The sequence below is a fragment of the Saccostrea cucullata genome, unplaced genomic scaffold (assembly GCF_032062105.1).
Source record: "Saccostrea cucullata isolate Sc308-1 unplaced genomic scaffold, CSIRO_AGI_Scuc_v1 ctg1731, whole genome shotgun sequence".
In the NCBI taxonomy this organism is placed as follows: Eukaryota; Metazoa; Mollusca; class Bivalvia; order Ostreida; family Ostreidae; genus Saccostrea; species Saccostrea cuccullata.
In genome coordinates, this window is record NW_026939980.1 from 19487 (window position 1) to 43179 (window position 23693).

The 23693-nt window shown below is 31.2% G+C and overlaps 1 protein-coding gene across 1 annotated transcript; it reads right to left on the reverse strand.

The window, feature by feature from the left end:
- Positions 1-12932: 12932 nt before the first annotated feature.
- On the reverse strand, positions 12933-15169 carry LOC134254394 (BTB/POZ domain-containing protein 6-like). The gene is made up of 2 exons (XM_062736920.1): positions 14979-15169; positions 12933-13666 (listed from the first exon to the last, which is right to left on the reverse strand). The coding sequence occupies exons 1-2, from the start codon at positions 15167-15169 to the stop codon at positions 12976-12978; spliced, it is 882 nt and encodes a 293-aa protein (XP_062592904.1). The 3' UTR covers positions 12933-12975.
- Positions 15170-23693: the final 8524 nt, after the last annotated feature.

Consider the following 23693-nt stretch of genomic DNA (forward strand, 5'->3'; position numbering starts at 1 on the left):
TTTTAAGTCATAGTGTGTCCAATGATATATACTAGTTTTTCCATGTCAGGTATTCATTGCATCACATTAGCGAGAGTTTGTAAATTATTCCAAATCAAGATTTTGTGGCGTACTGTAGTCGGACGTTCGTCCACTCCTAACCCGACGTTCTCTGTGAGACAGAGGAGTATATCCTCGGTCCAATGTTCCGGCAAAATGAAGAGTATTCATGTTGTGTGTGCACACCTGTTTTAATCCTGCTCAGGAATGTAAACAGAAATGTTACTTAATCTTCAAATATTACAATTAAGATATTAGAATTAGTACACAGATTTAAGGTACTTTTTTATCGTTTAGTACAACAGATTTACGATCTGTGAAGAACGTTCTCCAACTAATGGGATACGTAAAGATCTCAAAAGTCCAAAAGTCGTTTTAGCTAAAATAGATTGTGTTTTGAGTCATCTTGTTTGTCTTAAATGAGTTTTTTGGTCTATCGTAGGTATACATAAAAAATTATGTGTTTTTGATTAACGTAAAACGTACTGATAGGAAATTCCGTTCTTCTGGTACGCTTCATTGTGTTATACCTAAAAAATGAGAGAAGTTTTTCAGTTATACTTAACAATCATTTTCCTTTAATAATGTTTATCAATTCACGCCTACAAATTATTTTGTAGTCTTGTAATTATGAAATATAAATAGATTTTATAAATATCATGATAAGCTGTTACATCTAAAACAAATTATTTGTTTGCTTTTTTATAAAAAAAAAATACATGATCTGTCTAAATAATTTTTTTCGCATAATTTCTTTCTCATTTAAATAAGTTAAAAAATAAAGAGATAAAAACAACTATCTGAACATACACCAGGAGAGGAATTAGAATAACGACACAGCCAACTATCATAAATAAGGAGATTGTTATCAACTGTAGATGACTAGATATCTGCTGTAACTCCTCTCCACTGTTTTCACTGTTCACAGTATAACCTAAATACATATCAATGAGTTATCATTTTCTCCATCATGTCGAAGAAAAAATCAAATTGAAAACCTTGTTCAGAAAAAATTGTTTATAAAGAGTTCCATGATGATCCCTAAAGCGTCACGCACAGCTTATATTTGTTGTTGGGAATTAAAGTATAGATTATTGTAATACAATATTGAACTGGATATCCCTTGTGTTATATTCTGTGAAGGTATATTTACTATTTTAATCAAGTTTGCAATCATGTTATCAATTTTATATGTATCAGGGCCAGGAAGCCTTCTTCACGTGAAATCCCCATGGAGAGAATGTAATGCTGCAACAATATCCTGACGATGTCCTGTACGTCTTTTATTCGGAATACGAACCTTTAAGGGGGCTACTTCTACGTATAACGTTATAGGTCTTCAGTGCAGGTTTCCGTTTTCCGAGAGTGAATTTGGTGCTTTCTTTCTCCATGTTACCAACAATCACTTGCTGTAAAATTAATTTGTCATCTGAAGTAAGTATGTTGCGTTTGCAAACGTTTTTAACAAATGTATCTAGATCCATGAACTGGAAACAGACTTGATACAAGGCGTCTCCTATCTGATTTCTGATATTTTCATCCGACTTCTTATGACCTTTGACCTCACACTCACCTTCACCCCAACTTATCAGAAAATGGTAAACTTTCAACTTCTCAATTTCTAGGTTGTTTGAGGATAAAATTTCCATTAAGGTGTCCTTACTTATCTGTAAGGAAATCGGTAATTGTAAAATGATTGAGCACTTTATAAATTCCATACATTTTTTAGTCAGACGTTCTAAGTGAAATAACTTGGCATTTTCCAAAAAGGTACAAACAGTCTCCGTTGTTATGTTCTGTTTTAAGTATGATACCGTCGCTTTTTTCAACGCCTCAATATCGTATTTCTCAGCAGCGTAGAGCGCCCCGATGACAGTTTCTTTATTTACCTCTACTTCGCCACAATACACAATTCTGCAATTTAATGGGAAAAAAGAATGCTTGCATAAATACATATGTGCATTTTAATTTTAATAAAACAAGATGAAACTTTCAAATACAGTAATCATTAAACGGTGAATTTTAATCTTTGGCTTAAAGGAATCAATTTCGTTTTGGGTTGAGCTCAAATGGGTAAGATACTTGCATATACTTTTAATCACAAAAGTCAAACATTTATTAGTGTAAGAGATAAAAGTCGATATAATTTTATTTCTAAATGCATTATGGTCTTGGTAATCTAGTTACATGTATTCATGACTTAAAACCTACTATATTGTAGGAGATATATTTCATAAATTGAACAAAAATCTTTTCCTAGCTACTAAACGAAATTTTATTTAGGTCAGTGCAAGGTAAAACAAGATAAATGTGTTAAAAACGAACGATATTACTATAAAAAACAGTTGACGACGAAAAGCTTATTAAAAGACGTTTGCCATACAATTTATCATTCAAAATCCGTTGTGATAATGCTTTTACAAAGTTCAATGTCTGCGTAGGAGTGGCCTGACAGAAAAGGAGAAAGGTTGTTTAAATATCATTAAGATCAATAAGACGCACCACAAAATAAGAAAAATAAAAAACATTTTTATCTACCTGAGAAGAACATCAAACGAAGGTGGTTCAATGTCAGGAATTTATATATTTCCTTAGCTTCCGCCAGGTCACCATAAAACATGGCGTCAAACACGGGACTTCTGCATTCCTTAGCATACTTATGAGCGCACAAGCTTTTCTGTATTTTCCTCAACTCTAAATCGATTTGTCACAATGGATCTCGTTTTCAAGCATGTATTTTTACAATCAGCAACACAGGCCAGAACGCCAGTTTTTAAGTTTATGACTTCTGTCATTATAAGTATTTTGCTAATTAATTTTCGTTATAATGACCAAATTTGTATTTTAATTTTTCTGACATGTTTAATTTTATTGCACCTTGTGTTATATTTTTAAAACAATACAAGGACATGGAAAAGCTTTCTATAAATTAAAACCATTTTTATGAAATATAAAATAAGTTATATTTATTTAGAAATGACTTTACAACAAAAATATTTCAATTACATTTGCCCCCTTAAACAGTTTCGGGTTATATATTTTGTCAGTGTATAATCTTCTGTGTGTTCATATGTAATCCTTTCATATATTATATAAACGATTTAAAAATAAGAAGTTTGACCTCTTTCAAAAAATAAACCTTGATAAGAGCTAATGCTTTCATAGTTTAAATATTTAATCTGTGACAAGACCTTTCATTTATCTCAACTTTCACCTTTTGACCTTCGAGTTTGACCTAAAAAAACTTTACCTTGGCCATAACTTTTTTAATAACTTCATACTTCACGTAGCAAGAGCAATTCAATGGATACCAATAAGACCTGTTAACCTTGAGGATTTTATAAAAAAATTAACCTTGGCAATAACTTTTGAAGAGTAAATGTAGGGCTTTCATACTTCACATACGTAATTCTGCGTGACAAGACCTTTCAGTCATTACCAATAATTTGACCTTCTGACCTTGATCTTGGAGTTTTACGTACAATAAATTTTTTTAACCTAGGCAAATCTTTTGAATGGTTAGAGCTAAGGCTTCCATACTTCAAATATGTTATCTTTGTGGAAAGACCTTTCATAGGATACCAAAACCTTGACCTTATGACCTTGATCTTGAAGATTTATGTACTTATGAAAAAACTTTAGCTTGGCCATAACTTCGAATATATAGGGCTTACAATACAATTGTATATCCAGTTAGGAGACATCTACTCTTGGTATAATATATTAAGTTTGCATCTTAGAAAAGTTTTATCTTCACTATGTTGCCATACGGGGGCATCAGTGTTTCACAAACACATCTTTTTCAATTAATTCTTTCATGTAATTATTCTAATGAATATACTAGTATTCAAAGAGATTTTTTTATTACTATGTAAAGTTTTCGATCTACATGAAAACATTTTTTTCTATATAATTACAAGTATCAATAAAAAATGATAATTGTATCTTATATATATCTCTAAGGGTTTCCGTTTAAATACATTGAGCTGAAAACGAAAGTAAAAAAATAAAAATATATAAAAAAAAAATGGAAATAGTATTTACCAATGTAAACAGTAATATCCAATAACATGCATATTTTCACCCTTAAGACTTATGATACGTAACAGGAAGTAGGTTGCGCTTGCCTCTTAAAAAAATCATTTATACTTTTAATGAATTGAATTAAACTTGAAAATATTACAAAGGAATTGGGATAGATCAACGAGTTGATATATATCAATTGTGAAGCCAATGTTAAATAATCACTCTCATAAAAATACACAAAAATTTGTTTAAAATGCTTACCTTTCGTCCTTTGGCAAACAAATGCATGTAAACTACGATTAAACATCTGGGTTATATAAGGTTAGTTTTTTTCGAGAGTTGCCTTAATCTTTTGATTCAGTATATTCATAAATGAATCATGATACATCACTTTACAAGTGCTGAAAACTTTCAGATATTGATTTTAAAAAATCTGAATTGCGTTTTCTGAGTTTGAATTTTGTATTTGTGGTGCATATGCATGTTATTTTATAGACGAAAAAATAATGTATGCACTCTTAATAATAATTAATAATAAATCATGTTCAAGTATTTTAGTATCCGAAAATAAAACAAATTTCTTTATTTACATATATATGTTTTTTGAATTTCTTTACTAAATAAATAAAAAAATGAACTCAAATATATACAACCGTTTGCATACACACAAAACACTTACATTCACAGACATATAAGAACAGTATTTCAAATATAATTTCTAATATGTATATATACAGAAAATGATTTTTGAAATTGACACCCCCCCCCCCCACACACAGACATATCAGATAATTCTACGAGTTAAAGATAAATGATTTTTTTTGTCTGGAAGCCCCCTTCCCCGCCCAAACTACTGTTATGGTAAGCAAACATGCAAAAGGATTACTTAGTATAATAAATTGTTAATGAATCGTTGCAATACAAATCAAAAAACATAACACACAATGAACATAAGAAATTGTATTTACATTGCACAGAATTTAATACTCTGCTAAATTAATGGATGCAAGTTTAAATATTGAAATGAATGCATGGATGACTGGATAAATAAAATACATGTAATTACAAGATATGATAAATTATTAAAATAATTACAGAATAAATGCCTAAATTCCAATTTGATGTAAGTAAAAAAGTTACTTATAGAATCTGTGCCTGATTGATGAATTCATAATTTGCCAACGCGGTAATGGCTAACATGGACATTTTAAAATGTATATTTTACATAATTACGGATGTATAAAATGTTTAATTCACATAAATACGGATTTTCATATGAAATTATGTTTAATTATGATCTTAGAGTTTTCAAATTTTGAAATTTCATTTTTTCTCGTTCGACAAATCATGTTATGGGTAAGGGGCCTATGTTAACGGTAAGAACCAAGAATTTCTTCCCTTTAATGACATCACATCCCGTTTCTGAGTGTTTAGAATGGTCCGTGTTTAATGTTTAACTTCATTAATAATGTTTTCTGTCATTTTATGTGATAAGAATTTACTTATATCGGGGTATTTGAAATAAATTGCAATATAAAGATTATTTAATCATTTCTATGGTGTACATGTAAATTTCTTCATTGGTCTATTGTTTTTCTTAAAAAAAATACTGCTTATAATTGATTATAAATGGTAGCAATCATTTATAGTTTCAAATTAAATCTGTAAATAGGAAATAGTAATGATATTGAAAAAAAAATCCCACATTAATTTTAGAGTTTTAGACACCCATTATAATTTCGTAAAACTTTTAAATAAGTTTTCTCACGACATACAATTATTCTTAAAACTAAACAAAAAAAAGATATTGATATTTTTCCTAAATCATTTTTTACACTTTGATCAATCCCTAATAACAAAGATTGAAAACTTCTGCACAGAATTATTTCATTTGTTCGCAAAACCCTGATTATTTGTTAGTTGTTTGAATTCGTAGTATTTTTTCCTTGAATCAATCTGTAAATGTTGATAAAAAAAGAAAAAAAAACGAGGACACTCGGAAACACTTACAAACTAAGCGCCAACTTTTGTTTGAAAAAGAAAAGTGGTGATTCTATTCATCTTGAATGAATGTCGATAATGTAGGATAGTATGATAAAATAAAGGAAAAGTAAAAAAAAAATTGCAACAAAGAAATTTTGAGGTCGATGAAAAGAGTGTGCTTTTTGAATAGATATTTCCTGGCGTATTGTATTTTTGACCTATTTAGGTGTTATTTATTAATTTATCGCAAACTTTTTAGAATCTGAAAGAATATGGGCTTAAAATGTTAGTATATGTGTCTATAAATGAAATAAAATAACCCAAATTTCAGTTTTGTGTTTATTATTTTTATATGCCATAATATGGAGAGGGTACATTTTTCATTACAAAAATATCAGTGTCTTGTGTTTTCGACCTAAATATAATATCAACGCCCAATCAGTATTGGCTATAAATATCCACTGGATAATCAAAACAATAAAAACACGATTGTCTGTCTTTCAAAAAAAAAACTGTCCCGTGGGAATCCGGGTTAGAATAGGTCCTCAGTACAACCTTGCTTGTCATAAAAAGGCGACTAAATTGGGCGGTCCTTCGGATGAGACTGTATAAACCGAGTCCTCATGTCACAGCAGGTGTGGCACGATAAAGATCCCTCCCTGCTCAATGGCCCTGAGTGCCGAGCATAGGCCTAAATTTGCAGCCCTTCACCGGCAATGGTGACGTCTCCATATCAGTGAAATATTCTGGAGAGGGACGTTAAACAGTATACAATCAATCAATCAATCAAAAAAAAAACATTGAACAAGTTGCATATTTTGGTTGCGAATACATTTATTTGTTGGTTGAACCCATCTGTCAGTAGCTGTGCATTTCCCCAAACAATCAATGAAATATCGTTGCATTTTTCAGTAAAATCTTTAAGAAAGTGCTCATATTTAAGGACGAAAAAAAAAACTATTTGATCCACCCATTCATTTTAATATTCTGGCGTCTCTTTGACAGAGATCTTAATTTTCTTACGGCTTTGATTAATTAACAGATAAAATGTGCATAAGTAAAAAGGCTACAATTTCTGACATCGGACTAAAACCATCGGGGGAATTCCGTTGAATTAATTATTTTGGGTATTTTCACTACAGTTGTGCTTCAAAGGTATTTTTCCAAGTGTAGCAACCGAAAATAATGTTCTACCACGTGGAATCTGCACGGGAAGCAGATTTGGAAAAATAGTTTGAAAACACAATACAGTCGAAAACAGGATACGAGACGATATTTAAGTATTATAATGAAGAAAATATCTCCGTAAGCCTAACATTATTTTGTGTAAGGTCACTATGATACATTGACATCCACTGAATATTTCTCCTTTATTTCTTATGAAGACCATTATTATTAATCAGTGCATAACCGACTTTTTGCAGCCACATGCACAGATTTCTTGAAAAATGTTTGTTTCATCAGTTATCATACAATATTCAATTTTTCTTTGAATGTTTATTCATACAGATGAACAATCAAATGTCTTTTTTGTTTGTTAGAACGGAAAGTAACGCCGAAGCTATTTCATAAAAAATTACAAAACCCTCTTATTCAATATTGAGAGTTATTATTTTTTTGCATCCAGTGCGGCAATAATTGTACTACTAACCAAAGAACGAATATGATTATCTAAAAAACTTAAACAATATTGAATGGAATTTCATTGTGTTGAACAAGTTGTAAGACATTCATTTCGGTTAAAAGAAAGACTTGGATAAATTTGGGAATATGGAATTAAGTCATTTTGGTGTAAAAAAAACAATTTTAAAATATTAACAACCAGTTAGCATTTACTTATTTCATTTTAATGTTGCGAATGCAAGATGAGATCATTCCATGCTTACGTTCTTTAATGAAGCTAATCGATCGCAACTTTTGCATATAGCAGTCAGTAATATTATTACTTCTCTTAAAGATAAAAAATAAGAAACAAATTTAAAATAGATACATGAGGCATTTCATGAGGCAATAATGTAAAACATATATTAAAGCTGACATGAACTCTTAAAAAGGCATTAGTTTTCATCTTTGTACGACTTACTACATTCCTGTACGCCCTTGTCCGCCATATTTCTTCGATTCCGCCATATTTTATCGAAGATTTTTGGTCACCCGTACCTGCTATATATAGCCTTGTAGAATTGTTTCACTTGAGTGATTTTCTAACCTGGCTGTCGACATGTACACATCTCCGATAGCATAGAAGTCCATAAACTGAATAAACTGACCAAATACATGTTTGAAAAGTAAGAATTCAACAAAAAATAGAACTAAACAGAGAATTAAAATAATTTTTGAATGCATTTGCTGCAATATAGAAAATACACTTACACGGAATACATTCATGAACAGCAAAAATCCATGCAGGTCGAGAAAACGCGTCAAACGCAGTGATAAAACATTTACCTGAATATACTGCTATCGTTACAGGGATGTGCACATGTCGAAAGAATTATCCTATTTTACTTTTATTGAAAAATGCATCTCAGAAGTCATGTAATCCATTGCTAACTCAGCAGTAAAAGATGCTTGGACACACGTGGCCCATGCCGATCATTTTATTTGGTCAGGGAAAATATCAAAGGTTCAAAGCTGAGGGGGTTGATTGAAAAAAAATGCAAGTAATTTTTCAAAACTAAACATTACTCTTGTCTGTAAATGTTGCAAATAGAATTCATGATTACATGGTTTAACTTCATTAAATTTATAATAAAGCATGCATTATTACGAATCATTCACCTTTTGAAGATATTTTCCTGTGATAGGAAGGGGGGGGGGTGTAATAAAACATGCATATTAACACTCTCATAATTTAAGAAAAACGTCTGAAACAGATTGATTTCTTTATGATTAATTATTATCAAATAAATACTGTGTATTGGCTTTATTAGACCTAATATAATTTGATTTAAAGTTATTTATAATTGTATGCACAATGAATGAAAACATACCCCCATGTTTCCCCAAAAGTCGAAGTGCTGAAATTCCCAGAAAAAAATATAGGAATCGTAATTTCCTTGTTATATGCACATCTATGCACATTGTGTCCTAAATATCTGCAAAGTTTGACGAAATTGTGTGCAGCGGTTTATGAGGAATTGTGCTGACAAACTGCTCATCTTTATATTCAAGACATGACCAAAATCTAAATGTAAATGTGCGGAAATTCCCGAAAAAATAAAGAATTCGGAATTTCCTGGTGATGTGCAAATCTAGACACACATTGACTCGTATAAATATCTCGAAAGTTCGACAAAACTCTGTGCAGCGGTTTATAAGAAGTTGCGCTGACAAAAAAAAAAGCACTGACTGATGGGTCCAAAACATTATACCTCACGCAACTTGTTGCGAGGGGTATAATAAACGAGTTTGATTCTGTGGTACAATGATAATGAAAATAGAATTTAATGTGAATTAAATTTCTAGACATAAATAATTAATGATTACTAGAAAAAGCAGATAGAAAGAGAGAGCAAACCCCCCGTGGGAATTTCACATTTTACCTACAATTAGCTTTTTAAAAATTCTCTTGTCTGTTGTCCACGTCCAGGTTCGACTCGTACGTTTGAGCATAGATGTGCCAGAACCGGGGGGAGGGGGGGGGGGGGGTTTTTTACAAATATATACTTGGAATATACATTGAACATTGCTGCGTAGGTTTAGCCTCCCCCCCCCCCCCCCACTTTCCACAGACAAGTCGCAGTATAGATTAAAAAAGAGGAAAGTGTTGGTGTTTTGAGAAAAATTTTGTTACTGAAGTTCGAACCTACCTTCCCCCCCCCCCCTTTTCCCCACACGAAGTAGGATATTCGTGTTTTGGAAAAGGACATTTCCCCCTTTTTTTAAGCTTGTCAGATTTTTTGAATGTATGAAAAAAATTTCTTTGCACTTAGCCCCCCCCCCTTTCAATTTGCTTCCGAGGCCAATGCGTTTGAGAAGGTATTTGAGAAAGTTCCCAATGTATATATACCTATTCCTGTGATGTATATTTAAAGTTTTTATATCCCCCTCTTGAAAAGTGGGAGGGTATGTATATATAGTAATAGTTATGTCCGTCCGTCGGTCTGTTACGCTTTGGGGTACCCATCTCTTATCCGCGAATCCTCTTATACCACCAAGTGAAATTTAATAAAACTTTCACAGAATCTTAGGTTTATTACATATTACCATTGTGCACCTCCTATTTCACTTTTTGATCCGACACGTATTTTGGGTTTAGCGACAACAGCAAAATATGGACTTTGCCATTATAACCATATGGGAGGCGGGGGTATCATTTAGTGAGCTCATTGCTCACAATACCTCTAGTTTCTCTTTCAATTTGGCCGTTTTAACTTCTTGTCCAAATTAAAATTATTATTCAATTTATGAAGTTTCGACATACTGCCTGAAAAAAAAATCCTTGATCTGTCCTAAGGCTTATTAATGGTACAGCACAAAGTGCGTAGGATCTTATACCTATTATTGCCCTAAGGGATGGTTACAGAGAGAGAGAGAGAGAGAGTTCAGTATACAAAAGAGTAAATAAAAATTATCCGTATTCAACCAGTGTCAAGAATCCCTATCCTAGCTTTTAAAATTATCTCCCAAATACTCCTACAGAAATTATTTATAATATAAACAGAAAATAGCTGGACTATCGGGCAGAGACACTGAAATCTCGAAAGACTCTTTATAACAACATAATTATAAAACATTTATACATTCCTCAAAATGCACATACTTTGTGGTCGGAGTGACACATTTAAAAAAAAATTTCAAAACTGAATTCGGCAGAGATGTCTGTCTTCCAAGAATATTTAGATAACGGTCATGTCAATTATTTTTGCACGCTACCCCCCCCCCCCTCCCCGCCTAAAAAATCAAATGCCTAAATGTCAATCTGAACAGGGGATGGCATTTCTTCGTGTGTTTGTGTGTTAAAGAACATATAGATTTATGTACGCATAAAAAATTGTATTCTGGTTAATTGCTTTTAAGATTTGAAGTAAATAATTACCGTACATTAAATTACTTGGTTTAGATTTGAGATTAGTACTAAAATAATCAGTTTTAATTGACAAATGAATTTTGCGACGCATACCAACTGCAGACTATATGCAAGACTTTGTATAGAATGTATATTAGAACTACATGTAGATAGACAATTCACAATTATAGCACAATTATACCCCCCCTTTCAGCCGCGCAAATACCAAATAAATTCTCTTTCCACTTGTGATATTTTCCCTGACCAAAATCTGATCAGCACGGACTAAGTGTATCGACGTGCTAGTCTGTACGGAGAAATGACAGTGTGTTTACTATTGAGCTTTTGTGGAGTTTATTTCTTTTTTGTGATGCATATTTCAATAAATGGAATTCAGGGTGTATATCACTTGACTTGTGCACATCTTCGAACCGATGCAGTAACCTTATTACCAGGTATGGGTACGTTTACAGCGTTCGAGGCGTTTTCTTGATATGCACCAATTGCATAGGGGCTGCAAATCAAAGACGTTGGTTGTTTTGTTCCATTCAAATGATATAATTTCAAAATGTGTTTGCAGATTTTACTGCTTTTTATTTCAAGTTTATTCTGCATAAATTGGCGCACTGTAAAAATACGTACTCGTGCATCTAAATTTCTCACCAAACTTGCATTTTTTTCTTTTGATTCAAATCAATAATTATTCAGAAATATGATTATTGTGTTATTTATTGTGGTTTTGAAATGTCTTGATCTCCTCATGTGTTCTCATATGCTTTACCATTGGAGATGTGCACAAGTCGATACCCAAGTCAAAAAATCATTCAAGTGTAACGACCGCATTGGGGTATATATCGTTACAATGAGACAATGTATCTGAAAGAAATATGGCGGAATACGGCTATAGGTGATATGAAACAAGTCGTACATAGATGAAAATGTTGCGTTTTTAAGAATTCATGTCAGCTTTAAGGAGAAAATTTCATTATAATTATTGTCCATAGTCGTCATATAGGTAACATTCTCAATATGACCCTCCTTGATTTCTATAATTGAAACGACCTCTTGTATAATACTTTATGGTACATATGTGTTCGTTTTTCAAAGTCTATTTTGTCCTTTTTTTGCATAATAAGGATGCTTAAAGTTCCATAATACTTGCTACTTACATGTATAAGATACTTTAGAGTTCTGAATATCATGGAAACTATTTAACATCAGAGGTACAATAGAGAAAATGTCTGAATAAAGATACCCAGAAATTTTTTTTTTTTAATTGTTATATTTAACATCATTTAACATTACATCTATTGAAAAGCATTCTTCCAAAGATATTCTTTTATTTGGTGTGAATTTAAATCAATATTAGTTTTGCTAAAACCTATGACATCATAAGAGGATGGAAAGACCTTAATACTGTAGTTATTTTAAAAAAATATATAACGATATAATTATTTAGTTTTTTTTCCTGACAAAAAGTAAATTCATTTTTTATCTGGTATTTTTATTTTTGCAATTTACAGATAAACCAAGGAAATTGTCAACCGTATTCAGAAGTTCTATTATTTTTACATCATGTCGAAAACAAATCAAACTGATCACCTTGTTCCTAAACAAATTGCTTAAAGAGTTCCTGTCCAGCTAGATGGCCCTGAAGATTCATGCATAGTTTATATATATTGTGGGTGTTAAAGGTGCAGGTTTCTGTAATACAATATTGAATTGGATATCTGACGGATTTCTTAAAGCTACATTCTCTGAAGGTTAATTTACTATTCTAATCGAGTTTGCAAAAAGTTACCCCCCAATCTTCTACGCATCAGGAAAAAGACAGGAATGCGTCCTCAATGCAGCATCCAATATGGAACTTAATGCTGCATCCAATAAGGGACTTAATGCTGCATCCAATAAGGGACTTAATGCTGCATCCAATATGGCACTGTATGACGATCCTGTCTACGCCTTTTATGATCATGATACCTCCAACTTTCAAAATGGCTACCACTACGTAAACCATTACAAGTCTTCAATGCAGGTTTCCGCTTTCCAAGATTAAATTTTGTGCTCTCTTTCTCCATGTTACCAGCAATGACTTGCTGCAAAATTAATTTGTCATCCGAAGTAAGTATGTTGCGTCTGCAAACGTTTTTAACAAACATATCTAGATCCATGAACTGAAAACGGACTCGATACACTGCGTCTCCTATCTGATTCCTGATATTTTCATCCGACTTCTCATAACCTTTGACCTCACACTGACCTTCACCCCAACTTATCAGAAAATGATAAACTCTTAACTCCTCAATATCTAGGTTTTCTGAGGATAAAATTTCCTTTAAGGTGTCCTTACTTATCTGTAGGGCAAATTGTGATTGAAACACGTATGCGCCTTTCTCATTGATAAATTCTATGCATTTTTTAGACAAAGCTTCTAAGCCAAATAACTTTGCATTTGCAAAAACTGAGAAAACAGTTTCATTTGTAATGTTCTTGTCTAAGTATGATTCCGTAGCTTCTTTTAACGCCCCAACGTCGTATTTTTCAGCAGCGTATAAGGCTCCGATGACAGTATCGTTATGCACCTCAACATCTCCACAATACAAAAATCTGCAATTTAATGGAAAAACGATTGCATTCCACCTATTAACAAAACAATACAAAGTGGTTTAATTTTTTTTGTATTTTTTCTTCATATATTTTGTTTTATCGTATTTTGGTAATAAAGTGATCTTTTACTTAAAGTCAACTATAAAAAGATAAAGGAAATAATTGACACAAAAACGAACCTTTGTAGTAGAAAGGGTTATTCGTTTCAATTATAAACTAAAAAAATTCAATAGGTCCATTCAAGTTAAGGACAGATGATACAAACAAATTTTTTCTTTGAAGAAGATTTAATATCATGTCACATGTTTAGAGAAGTGGATGGTTCTTAGATTTTATTCTCCTAAGAACTGGAATATGAAAAATACTTGGAAAATATTAGTAATATTTCAATGAAAAATCAAATATATACAAATCAAAACCAGTAAAGGTTTACAGGTGAAAACAAATTTTAGAATATGTTACCTTGGTGCTAAGAGTGCATTATAAACTTAAGAAAAATATACCAAGCCAGGTGAATTTTATTAGGAAAAGAATTATCCACTTTTCTAAACTTAAGCTTGTGACATGATATTAAATCTTTTTCAAAGAAAAAAAATGTTTGTATCATCTGTCCTTAAACCATGTAAAAGGTATAAATAACGAACAAGGAAAGATCAAGAAAAAATAAAAACTATATCAATCTGTAAATAAGATATAAAGCACGGATCCTGTATTTCCACGTGGTAAGATCACGTGCGAAATAAGAATAAGCATTATGCATCCATCCGCCCTAATCACTTTGTATAGATAACGGTAAACGGAACATTCCTTTTATATCCAGTATAAATCAAAGAGTAAACAATTGTTATGAAGCCATTCAGACAAATCAGACCCACTGACAAGTTCAAATTGCATACAAGGTCACTATACCCTTGCATTTCGAAAGTTAAATAATATTGAAATCCCTGTAACATAAACTTTTTTGACAGTAGCCAGTTACGATAAAGAACTGATCGCATTCGAAGCATGCATTTGAATATCGATTCGAATAAGCTGATAAGCTAATACCATATAAGAATTCAACTCCATATAAAGATGATAGCAGGGTATTATTTAAAAAGAAAACAGTTGACGATAAAAAGCTACACATCCTGTTTGTCATACAATTATGTAATCTGTCATTCAAAATTCATTTGACAATTTTAATGCGTTTATGTAGTTCAATGTTTGCTTAAGAGTGGTCTGGCAGAATAGGGGAAAGCTTAAGATTATAATATCATCAGGAATCATCGGAAAGAGCCTTAAAAAAGGGGGAAAAAGCATCTTTTTCTACCTGAGAAGAACATCAAATGAAGGTGGTTCAATGTCAGGGATTGTAATTTCCTTAGCTTCCGGCAGGTCACCATAAAACATGGCGTCAAACACGGGGCTTCTGCTCGCTAGCACATACTTATGAGCGCGAACAAGCTTCTCTTCTTCCCCGACTCTAAATGAGATATCGCAATACACCTCGTTTTTCAGCATATATCTGTTACATTCAGCATATATCTGTTACATTCAGCAACAGTAAGACCGGAACGCCAGTTTTTAGAAGTCATGACTTCTGTCATCTGCAAATAAAACAAAGTTATAATCAAGCACAGATCCAGGATTTTTTTTCGGGGAGCCCTCCCCAGTCCAAAAAAATATAACTTAGAAATTTCCTGAAAAGCAACATTTAAAGTAAAACCGTAAACTCCTTTCCCAAACTTGAAAAACCTATTTGTTAGGGGGTGGGGTGGGGGTGGTATTGATTTTTTAATGCTTCATAGTTAGAAACCTAGTACGTTTCAGGAATCAGCATTTTCTAGGCGGGAAGGGGGTCCAGGGTAACTTTTACTTTATTATTTATAAAGCAAACTAATTGGGGTACGGACTTCCTTCCCCTTTCTAGATCCGCGCATGATAACATTTTTAATATTATGTTGTCAGTAAGGGCTTTTAAATACCTTATTCTTGGCTTTAAAAATTTACTGATTTGTTTCGTGATATAATACTTGCCTAAACCCAATCTAAAGTATGAATTCACAAATGAGTCCTTGAATTTGAATAAATTTTTAAATATGTACATTTATGTCAAATTATTTGATTATTGTTCTTTATAAACAAAACTGTTATTTTGCTTAAAAATTCACGCTTTCCAGAAGATTAAGGTAAATTTAGCAAGTTGTATTATATAGTTACAATGAATTTCTCCAATCTAATTTGATTCGAAAATATTCGTTCTAAGAGGTTTAATTCTAATAACTCAGTCATATCACTTTCAAATACGTAGATGTCACTGGTCTTTCAGCAATATCCTTTATTGTCAGTATTTTTTGCTAATTCATTTTCGTTTTAATGACCATGTTTGTAAATACTACATGTACTCTATGTTTGCTCATGATTTGACTGATATCTTTCATTTGAATTCATTACATGAATTTTTTTTCTGTTAATTTTAACGACATGTTCAATACAGAGGACTCGCGGCTGATGTGACCTTTTCGACAGGGGGAAACTTACTTCACCAAGCAACCTGATCACCCCTCTGTTTTTCCAAGGTCTGCGATTTTCTCAGATCAGCCTCATTTTATACTTAACAGCAATTTTTATCGTTTTCAAAAATATGAAGAAAAAATTTCCACGAACGACCTCTTATGATAATTGGATTATTTATCAAATCCGATACATAACAGTCAAGCAGAAGCACAACGTGCTTAGCAAAAATCAACGATTTTTGAAGGCAAATTACCGCAAGATTCATCCCATTTATAGGTTAACTAAAATTAAAAAAATTGAACAGATATTTATCTAATTTCTTAATTAATTCGTAATGAATTAATAGACTTTTTTTACGAAGTATTTTCAAGTTTTCAATCTGCATGGAACTTTTATATGACTTTTCAGATAAGAAAAGACACTTAAAAATCTTTTTTATGGGTTTCCGTAATTGATACAGCGAAATAAAAATGAAAGTGAATATGTAACAATAAACAAAATTAAAAAGAAAGACTTATACATACTAATCTGATAGTTGAAATAAGTTTTCCAAATCAAACTTTAAAAATTCTTAAAATACCACATTTGTCGAATTACAAGTGGAGAAAAGTCCATTCATAAATATTTAATTTTAATGTTGTACATTTTTTCATTGCCTGGAATCGAAGCATTCAATATTTTTTTTATAATAACATGTTTACTATTGAACAACTGTTAATTACTTTAAATCACTATATTACACAACTCCCCTTTTTAAAGGGGTTTATAAACTTTATATATTAAAAAAAATAATCTTTCATAGTTCTTCATTCTCTTCTACTTTTTAAAATAGAATTAATACATGTAGACTTTGAATAATTTTTACTTTTCCTGTAGTTTAAAGTTTGTTCATTCCAGACCATTCTGTGCCTCCATAATAAGAAGTGGTCTTGAAAAAATGCCGGGCTAAAAATACATCCGTGCTGCTGTCCATGAAGTACTTTCATGGTTCTTTACACTCATTTGGAATAACAGTGCCTTGTTCTGAACTCGAAATAACCATTTTACATCGCAAAATTTAGTCATTTTCGCAACAAATGTTTGAAGAGAGAACATTAAATGCACAAAAAATAATGGTTTAAAACGCTTACCTTTACTGGCTTCAGTTATCAAATGTGTTAATCTACGGTGAAACGTTCGGGTACGTTTTCCTCCGAGAGTTGCATGATTCATATGATGCATACAAGTATTCGTAGTTACACAATTTAATTTAATCATGAATACAACCTTTCATATCCAAAATTACAATTTTCGGAATATAGAACATGATTTTTGAAAGTGCGCTGTCCCCACCCCTAAAAACATGAATAGGATTTTCAATTTGAGAAGTAAGATTTTTTCTCAAAGCCCCCACTCCCAAACTCACACAATACTTCTGTTATGGCCAGCAAACAAGCAAAGGGGTTACATAGTATAATAAATAATTGATGTACCGCTGCAAAACATATTAAGGTCAATATCTAGTAAATAACTGTAGACTAATTTTTTGGTGCTAGATCCATTATGACTTCATAATCAATTTCAACTTTCTTTTTCCCGTACTTTACGGCTTTAGCAGAATTATGTAGAAAATACGGTATTTTCATGACATTCAATTTGAAATCATATGAAAAGTAAACCGGATACCTATATTAAATTTGATATTGATTTAAAGAAGAGGCAATCAACATACTAATTACCGTTTTCTGAGAGACTGTAGGCAATCTGGATACATTTCCTTTGTCGGATATGAAAAAAGCTCAAATTTTCATGACTGGTTCTCTTAAAGGAAACGTAGGGTCTAAAAAAACTTTTTGATATCTCATTCATTGAATGGTCAATAATGAATTTTACCTGTTACTGCCATTTGTTTTAACTTAATTATAAAGTAATAACACATCAAAGTTATAAGTAAACTGGCTGCTGGAGGCTGCCATGTTGAGAGATAAAGTTATCGCGCTTGCTAAATATTTCCCACAATCCTCACTTTTATGACGTATTGCAGGCCATTTGGCTCTAAGTGTAAACACTATCATGTTGGAATCAAGTTGTGAAAATGTGCCAATTAAGTGTGTGCAGTTTAATTTTGGATCTGAATATATTATAGTAAATATAATTTCACATTCCTATGCCTTTAGTGTTTCAGAATTCAGGAAAATAAAAGAAGGAATTAATAATAAAAAGCCGTAAAATTTTAAACTTTAATTAAAAACTTTTTGCAAAGGTTGTATTATTTTACATGATTTTAATTAAAACTTTTTCAAGTTCTAATGTGTCAAAAAAGGATGTTAATTTAATTTCTATAAACTAACAATTGCTTAAATTAGCTTATTTATGAAAGAAGGAATTTTATTTTTCTGCAGTCATAAACACATTGACTCTAGCCATCTGGCATTTAATCTGTCTGCACTACGTCAGCTGCGGCCATGATAAGGTTTTCCCCATGCTGCTCCAATTAAGCTATTAAAATCCAATTTAACTGCTGTTATCAGCGGCGCAGTGTTGTTAGATGCAGCTTTTCTTTTTATATGAGAGGTACAGTTTTATATATAAAAATTTAAATTCTGACCAAACGTTCCCTTTAATTTTTCATTGAAAATGACAGTTTAAAATACAGTTTTTCATCTTGTTTACCTACAAAGTATGCCCTGAAACACCTTATTTGACCAAGCTAAAGTTGTAAAGCATCAGAAAGGGAATTTATTTCTCAAGTTTGATAAATCTGTAGGCACCTTTCATTTACTAGATTTTGACCTTAAAAGCATAGCACATAATGTACATAAATTATTACATTTAAGTTGCAATATTTACATTTGCGAGTATCTTTCTCAGATGAACCTATTGGTGAGAAAATATGTTCAATTCTGTGCGAATATAATTTTTGGGTCATGGTGCAAATTGTTTTGGAATATTTCTAAGTTAATAATCTTGAAGAAGATAACATAATAAACTAAATGGATATTCTTCAATCACGACATATAAAAAAAATCTTCTTTCTATGTGAATAAGGTATGGAATACTATGATTAGCTTAAACCCGAAAGTCCTTTGGAGTTATGTAAATTGAAACAGGCGATAACAACGCTTCTGGCTTCAAATATTTAAGAAACCTAAGAAATACTCAGTAGATAGATAGGTTACTCTCAGTATCGACCGTTGTTTTCTTTCACTATATGCAGATATTTCCTGGTCTGGACTGCTAAACATGATTGTAAATATTCAAATCTTGGAAATAGGTGAACTCAAGACCAAACAGCTTCTACGTCATTGTGCGTCACAACATAGCAATATAGCGGCCCGTTCGTGTAATAAAAAGCAGTTTTACACGACCTTTATTCGTCTAAAACGTAAAAATTAGTGATAAAAACAATCTTAAAAAGATGACTGGGAAATGAACTTTTAGTTCGGGCTTCACAGGATTTGATCAAGTGATCAGCTTAAAATTTATTTCCAAGAGAACTTTTTAACATTGTTGTTTATTTCGTAATTGAATTCAACACCTTGGTTAATTAATGGATGCAGGTTTAGATATTAAAATGAATGAATTTATTGATGAATAAAAAAGTATATACAAAATATAAAATTCAAGATAAATACAGAACAAATAAATACTTTGTAAACACAATTTTGATTTAAAAATATTAATTAAACAATTTTTCGCTGAATAATAAATAGATAATTTGCCTACATGGTTGGTGTTATGAAAATATTTGGATTGTAGAAAGTTAAAGAAGAAAGCCTTTAATTGTCAATACTTTGCAATTTTTACTATCGATATAAAAACTTTGTTTTAAAAAAGAAAAAAGTCTATGATTGAATCAAGTAGTAACTGACGTTTAGAAAAAAAAATATAAGGCCTTTAGTTCTAAAACCGAATTTCCAACAACTTTCCAAATTATGTTTAGGGGAAGGGGCTGTCATGGACTGTCTACCAGGTAAGTCTACTTATTACACGTCCTTCCATTTGTGGATGTTCTAAAGGTCCGTGTTTGACGTATAACATCATCAATATCGTTTTCTGTCTTCATATTTCATTCGTTAGTTTTTTTAACTTCTTATATATATCGGGGAATTTGAAATAATTGGAAATATAGGGAGTATTTTATATATCTTTGCTGTACATGTAAATAATTAAATGAGGTTACTTGGAAAAAATAATACTGCTTAAAATACACGTAGCAATCAATTATAGTTTTAATCAGTAAATGTGAAAATTAAATTATAAAAAAAAAATATAGAATCTTCCTAAGCCATTTTTTTAGTACACTTTTGACTTTCATCTAAAATACAATAATATTATATACCAAAAAAAAAATCTTGAAATTTTTATTCTTTTGTAATTTTTTATGCTTACACGTTGATCAATCTTTCATTGAAAGCTTATGTTCAAAATGATTTTATATGTTCTCCAAAACCCAATTATTTGAAGTTGTTTTATCTTCTTCCTTGAAAAAAAAATCTGTTAATGTTGATTAGAAAAACTAGGACGCCAGGAAAAATTTACAAACTGAATGAAAAGTTTTGTCTGAAAAAGAGAAGTGGTAAACCTATTTATCTTGAATTAAAGTCGATTTTGCAGATAAAATCTAGGATATAATTTAAGTTATGAGTAGAAATAAAGGAAAAGTCAAACCATTTGTAATAAAATTCAAACTTTAGAGGTTGAAGAAAAGATTGTGCTTTTTAATTAGACATATTTCATAATTAATCTAAAATGAAGAAAATATAATTTTTATCAGGTAACTATGTTATAACCTAAACAATATAAGATGTAATTTTATTGGTTGGAAGAAAATTGCTAGACATACATTTTGTTAAAAAAATTGACTTGGTCGTATTGAATTAAGTCATTGTATAATAATTTTTCCTTTAAATATTAACAACCAGTAAGAATTTAAAATACTTCTTTCATTTTAATGCTTCGAATGCAAGATGAGATCATTAAATGCATAATGCTTATTAGTAGCATCCTGTATATTTAGCAGTGTGCTATATCATTACTATCTCTCATAGGAATATACTAGGGATGGCAATTTGTAACCGGTTAACCGATTACTCGGTCGGAACGATGGGAATCGGTTATAAAATTTGTAGTCAAAGAAAAAAAAATTAAAAATTGTGAAATTTAACATAAATTTCTTAAAATGTTTTTTAAAAAAAGAAATCACTGCACAAAGGGTTAAAATTTTAGCGTTTAACAACACTTTTAAAACTGATTCGGAGATAATTATGGCTCTCCGGATTAAAACCATGAAGTAATTTGTCAGTTTGAGTAGCGTTAACTATTGTGCACACAACATGCTGTTAAAAGACTGTCCGATATATCTTAAATGATGATTATAAAATTACTATGAACACCGTGAAATGCTGTGCGTGTCCTATTTAGTTCTCTATTGAATTAAATGTTCAGACAAAGATTTTAAATTTAGGGCTACAATTGAGACTTAGTATTGATTATTGTGACAATTTTTCCTTGCAATATATCTGCTCTAAACATATGCTCAGTTTTTTTTTTGTAAATTCATATTTTGAAACTGAAAAAAATGTAGTTTTCTAATATAGAATCAAAACGAATGGAATGATTTAAACGTCTGTCGTCTTCTTTAGTCTTTCTGTTTGCATATGAAAAGAGCTACATGCACTTTGGAAAAAAAATCTAGAATATGTGTTCATGTACTTTGATACGATTAAGCGGTAATATGAATTTTTTTATTTTTCTTTGTTTATAATATCGTTGCACAGAGCTAGATGTCTTGATTAAAACTTTTCTTTTAATGAGATTAACGATGGTTTGATCAAGGAAACTTTGTTTTACCCAATCACACACTGAATCATTAAAAGAAACTTGAAGGGAAAAAATAATTCTAGAATATGGAGGACTAAACTTAACTGAAAATCTCACTTTATGAAAATTTCAAATCTTTTCTTGCTTTCCCTACTTGCATATAAGCAACAGATTTCTGTAAACCTCAGAATTCATCAATTGTACCTAATAATCAAAGTTTCTCTCAATACCAGTACCAAAAATGAAGGTAAGTGTTCCCATTCTTTACTTGACAAAAATTTAAACAAACCTAACTGTTGATTCTTATTTTACTTGTCCGAGCAATAGACACTAACGTTCAAACTTCCAACGTTTTACTTCCTTATTAAGCAAAGACATCTTTTTCCTGAAGATAAAGCCGGTTATTGAAATACAAAAATAACATCTTAAAACATAACTGCGTTAATTGTAAAATGTTTTAACTGAAGTACACTGTGTTGCATTCAAATTGTATTCTTAAATGATTGTTCATGTCTTAAAATTAAACCCATATTTCGGTAAACATTTTGTATAAGAGACCGAACTAAGGTCTATTATCAAAATGCGTCGATATTTACAGAAGCATTCCTCAAACAGAGGTGTATCAAAACATTGTCATAACATTTCTTTTAAAATATATATATATTTTTTTTCAGATCATCACATCTGCAATTCTCTTTGTCTTCCTTGCCGGAGGAGTGACCCATCATTTCATTCAACAAGTTTCTGGTCAGGAATCACAAAGAATAAACTTACACTTGTCATCTCTTGAAAGAATTTCAAAAATGATTGCTGAAGCCAACAGATGTCCCACTCAAACCGGAAGTGGTCCCTGTGCTTGGGTATGGATACCAGATGTTGACGAGAACCGGATACCGAGGGTTATATATAAAGCACAGAAACTCAACAGAACGGAATGTGAATTGAACGAACACAGCGAATGTAGGCAGGAAAAGAAACGATTCAATGTTATGCATTTGGTACCAAAATGTGATGGTAGTAATGATCTTCGACAAGATGTAAAGGAACTTCCGGTTGGCTTTGTTTGTGGTAGGAAACTTACAGAATCTGTCGTTAATGGTGGACATGCCGATTCACTTTCTGATTTCTTTGATTAATTTTTCGTTATTCATCTTAGTTTCAGCATTATTCAAGATTTTTAGAGTCTATATTATATGTTACACTATGAAAACTTAACTACTAGTATACCTTAATATGTACAAATGAAAATATAACAGAAATCTAAAATAAAAAATATTCATATTTAAAGATATTAAATGCTAAAAAGTAATGAAAACTTTGTCACATTTAGCCTAAGTTCTAATTTGCATTTGTATTTATTTGTGCCGTCATAAAAATATGATACCATTGTACAGAAAATATTAATTTTTTTTTGTTGTTATTTATTTTTAATTAGAATATTGATTTTGAATTTTATTGTGTTTTTTTTTTTCAAATATTTATCACATATTGTTTCAACTTCATATTAATTTTTTCTAATATTGTCATTTGCTCTGCATGTAAAAAAGCGTAAACACTGGTAAGGCCTTGACATATTATTATTGTATCTGTATTCAAGAAAAAAAATCCGTATATGTTTCCAAAACAATATGTTTACGCTATATAAAGCCTTTATTACTAGCAGATTGGATATATTCTTACAGGTCATTTATGACTTTTTCTTTACAAGTTGAAAATAATTTAAGGC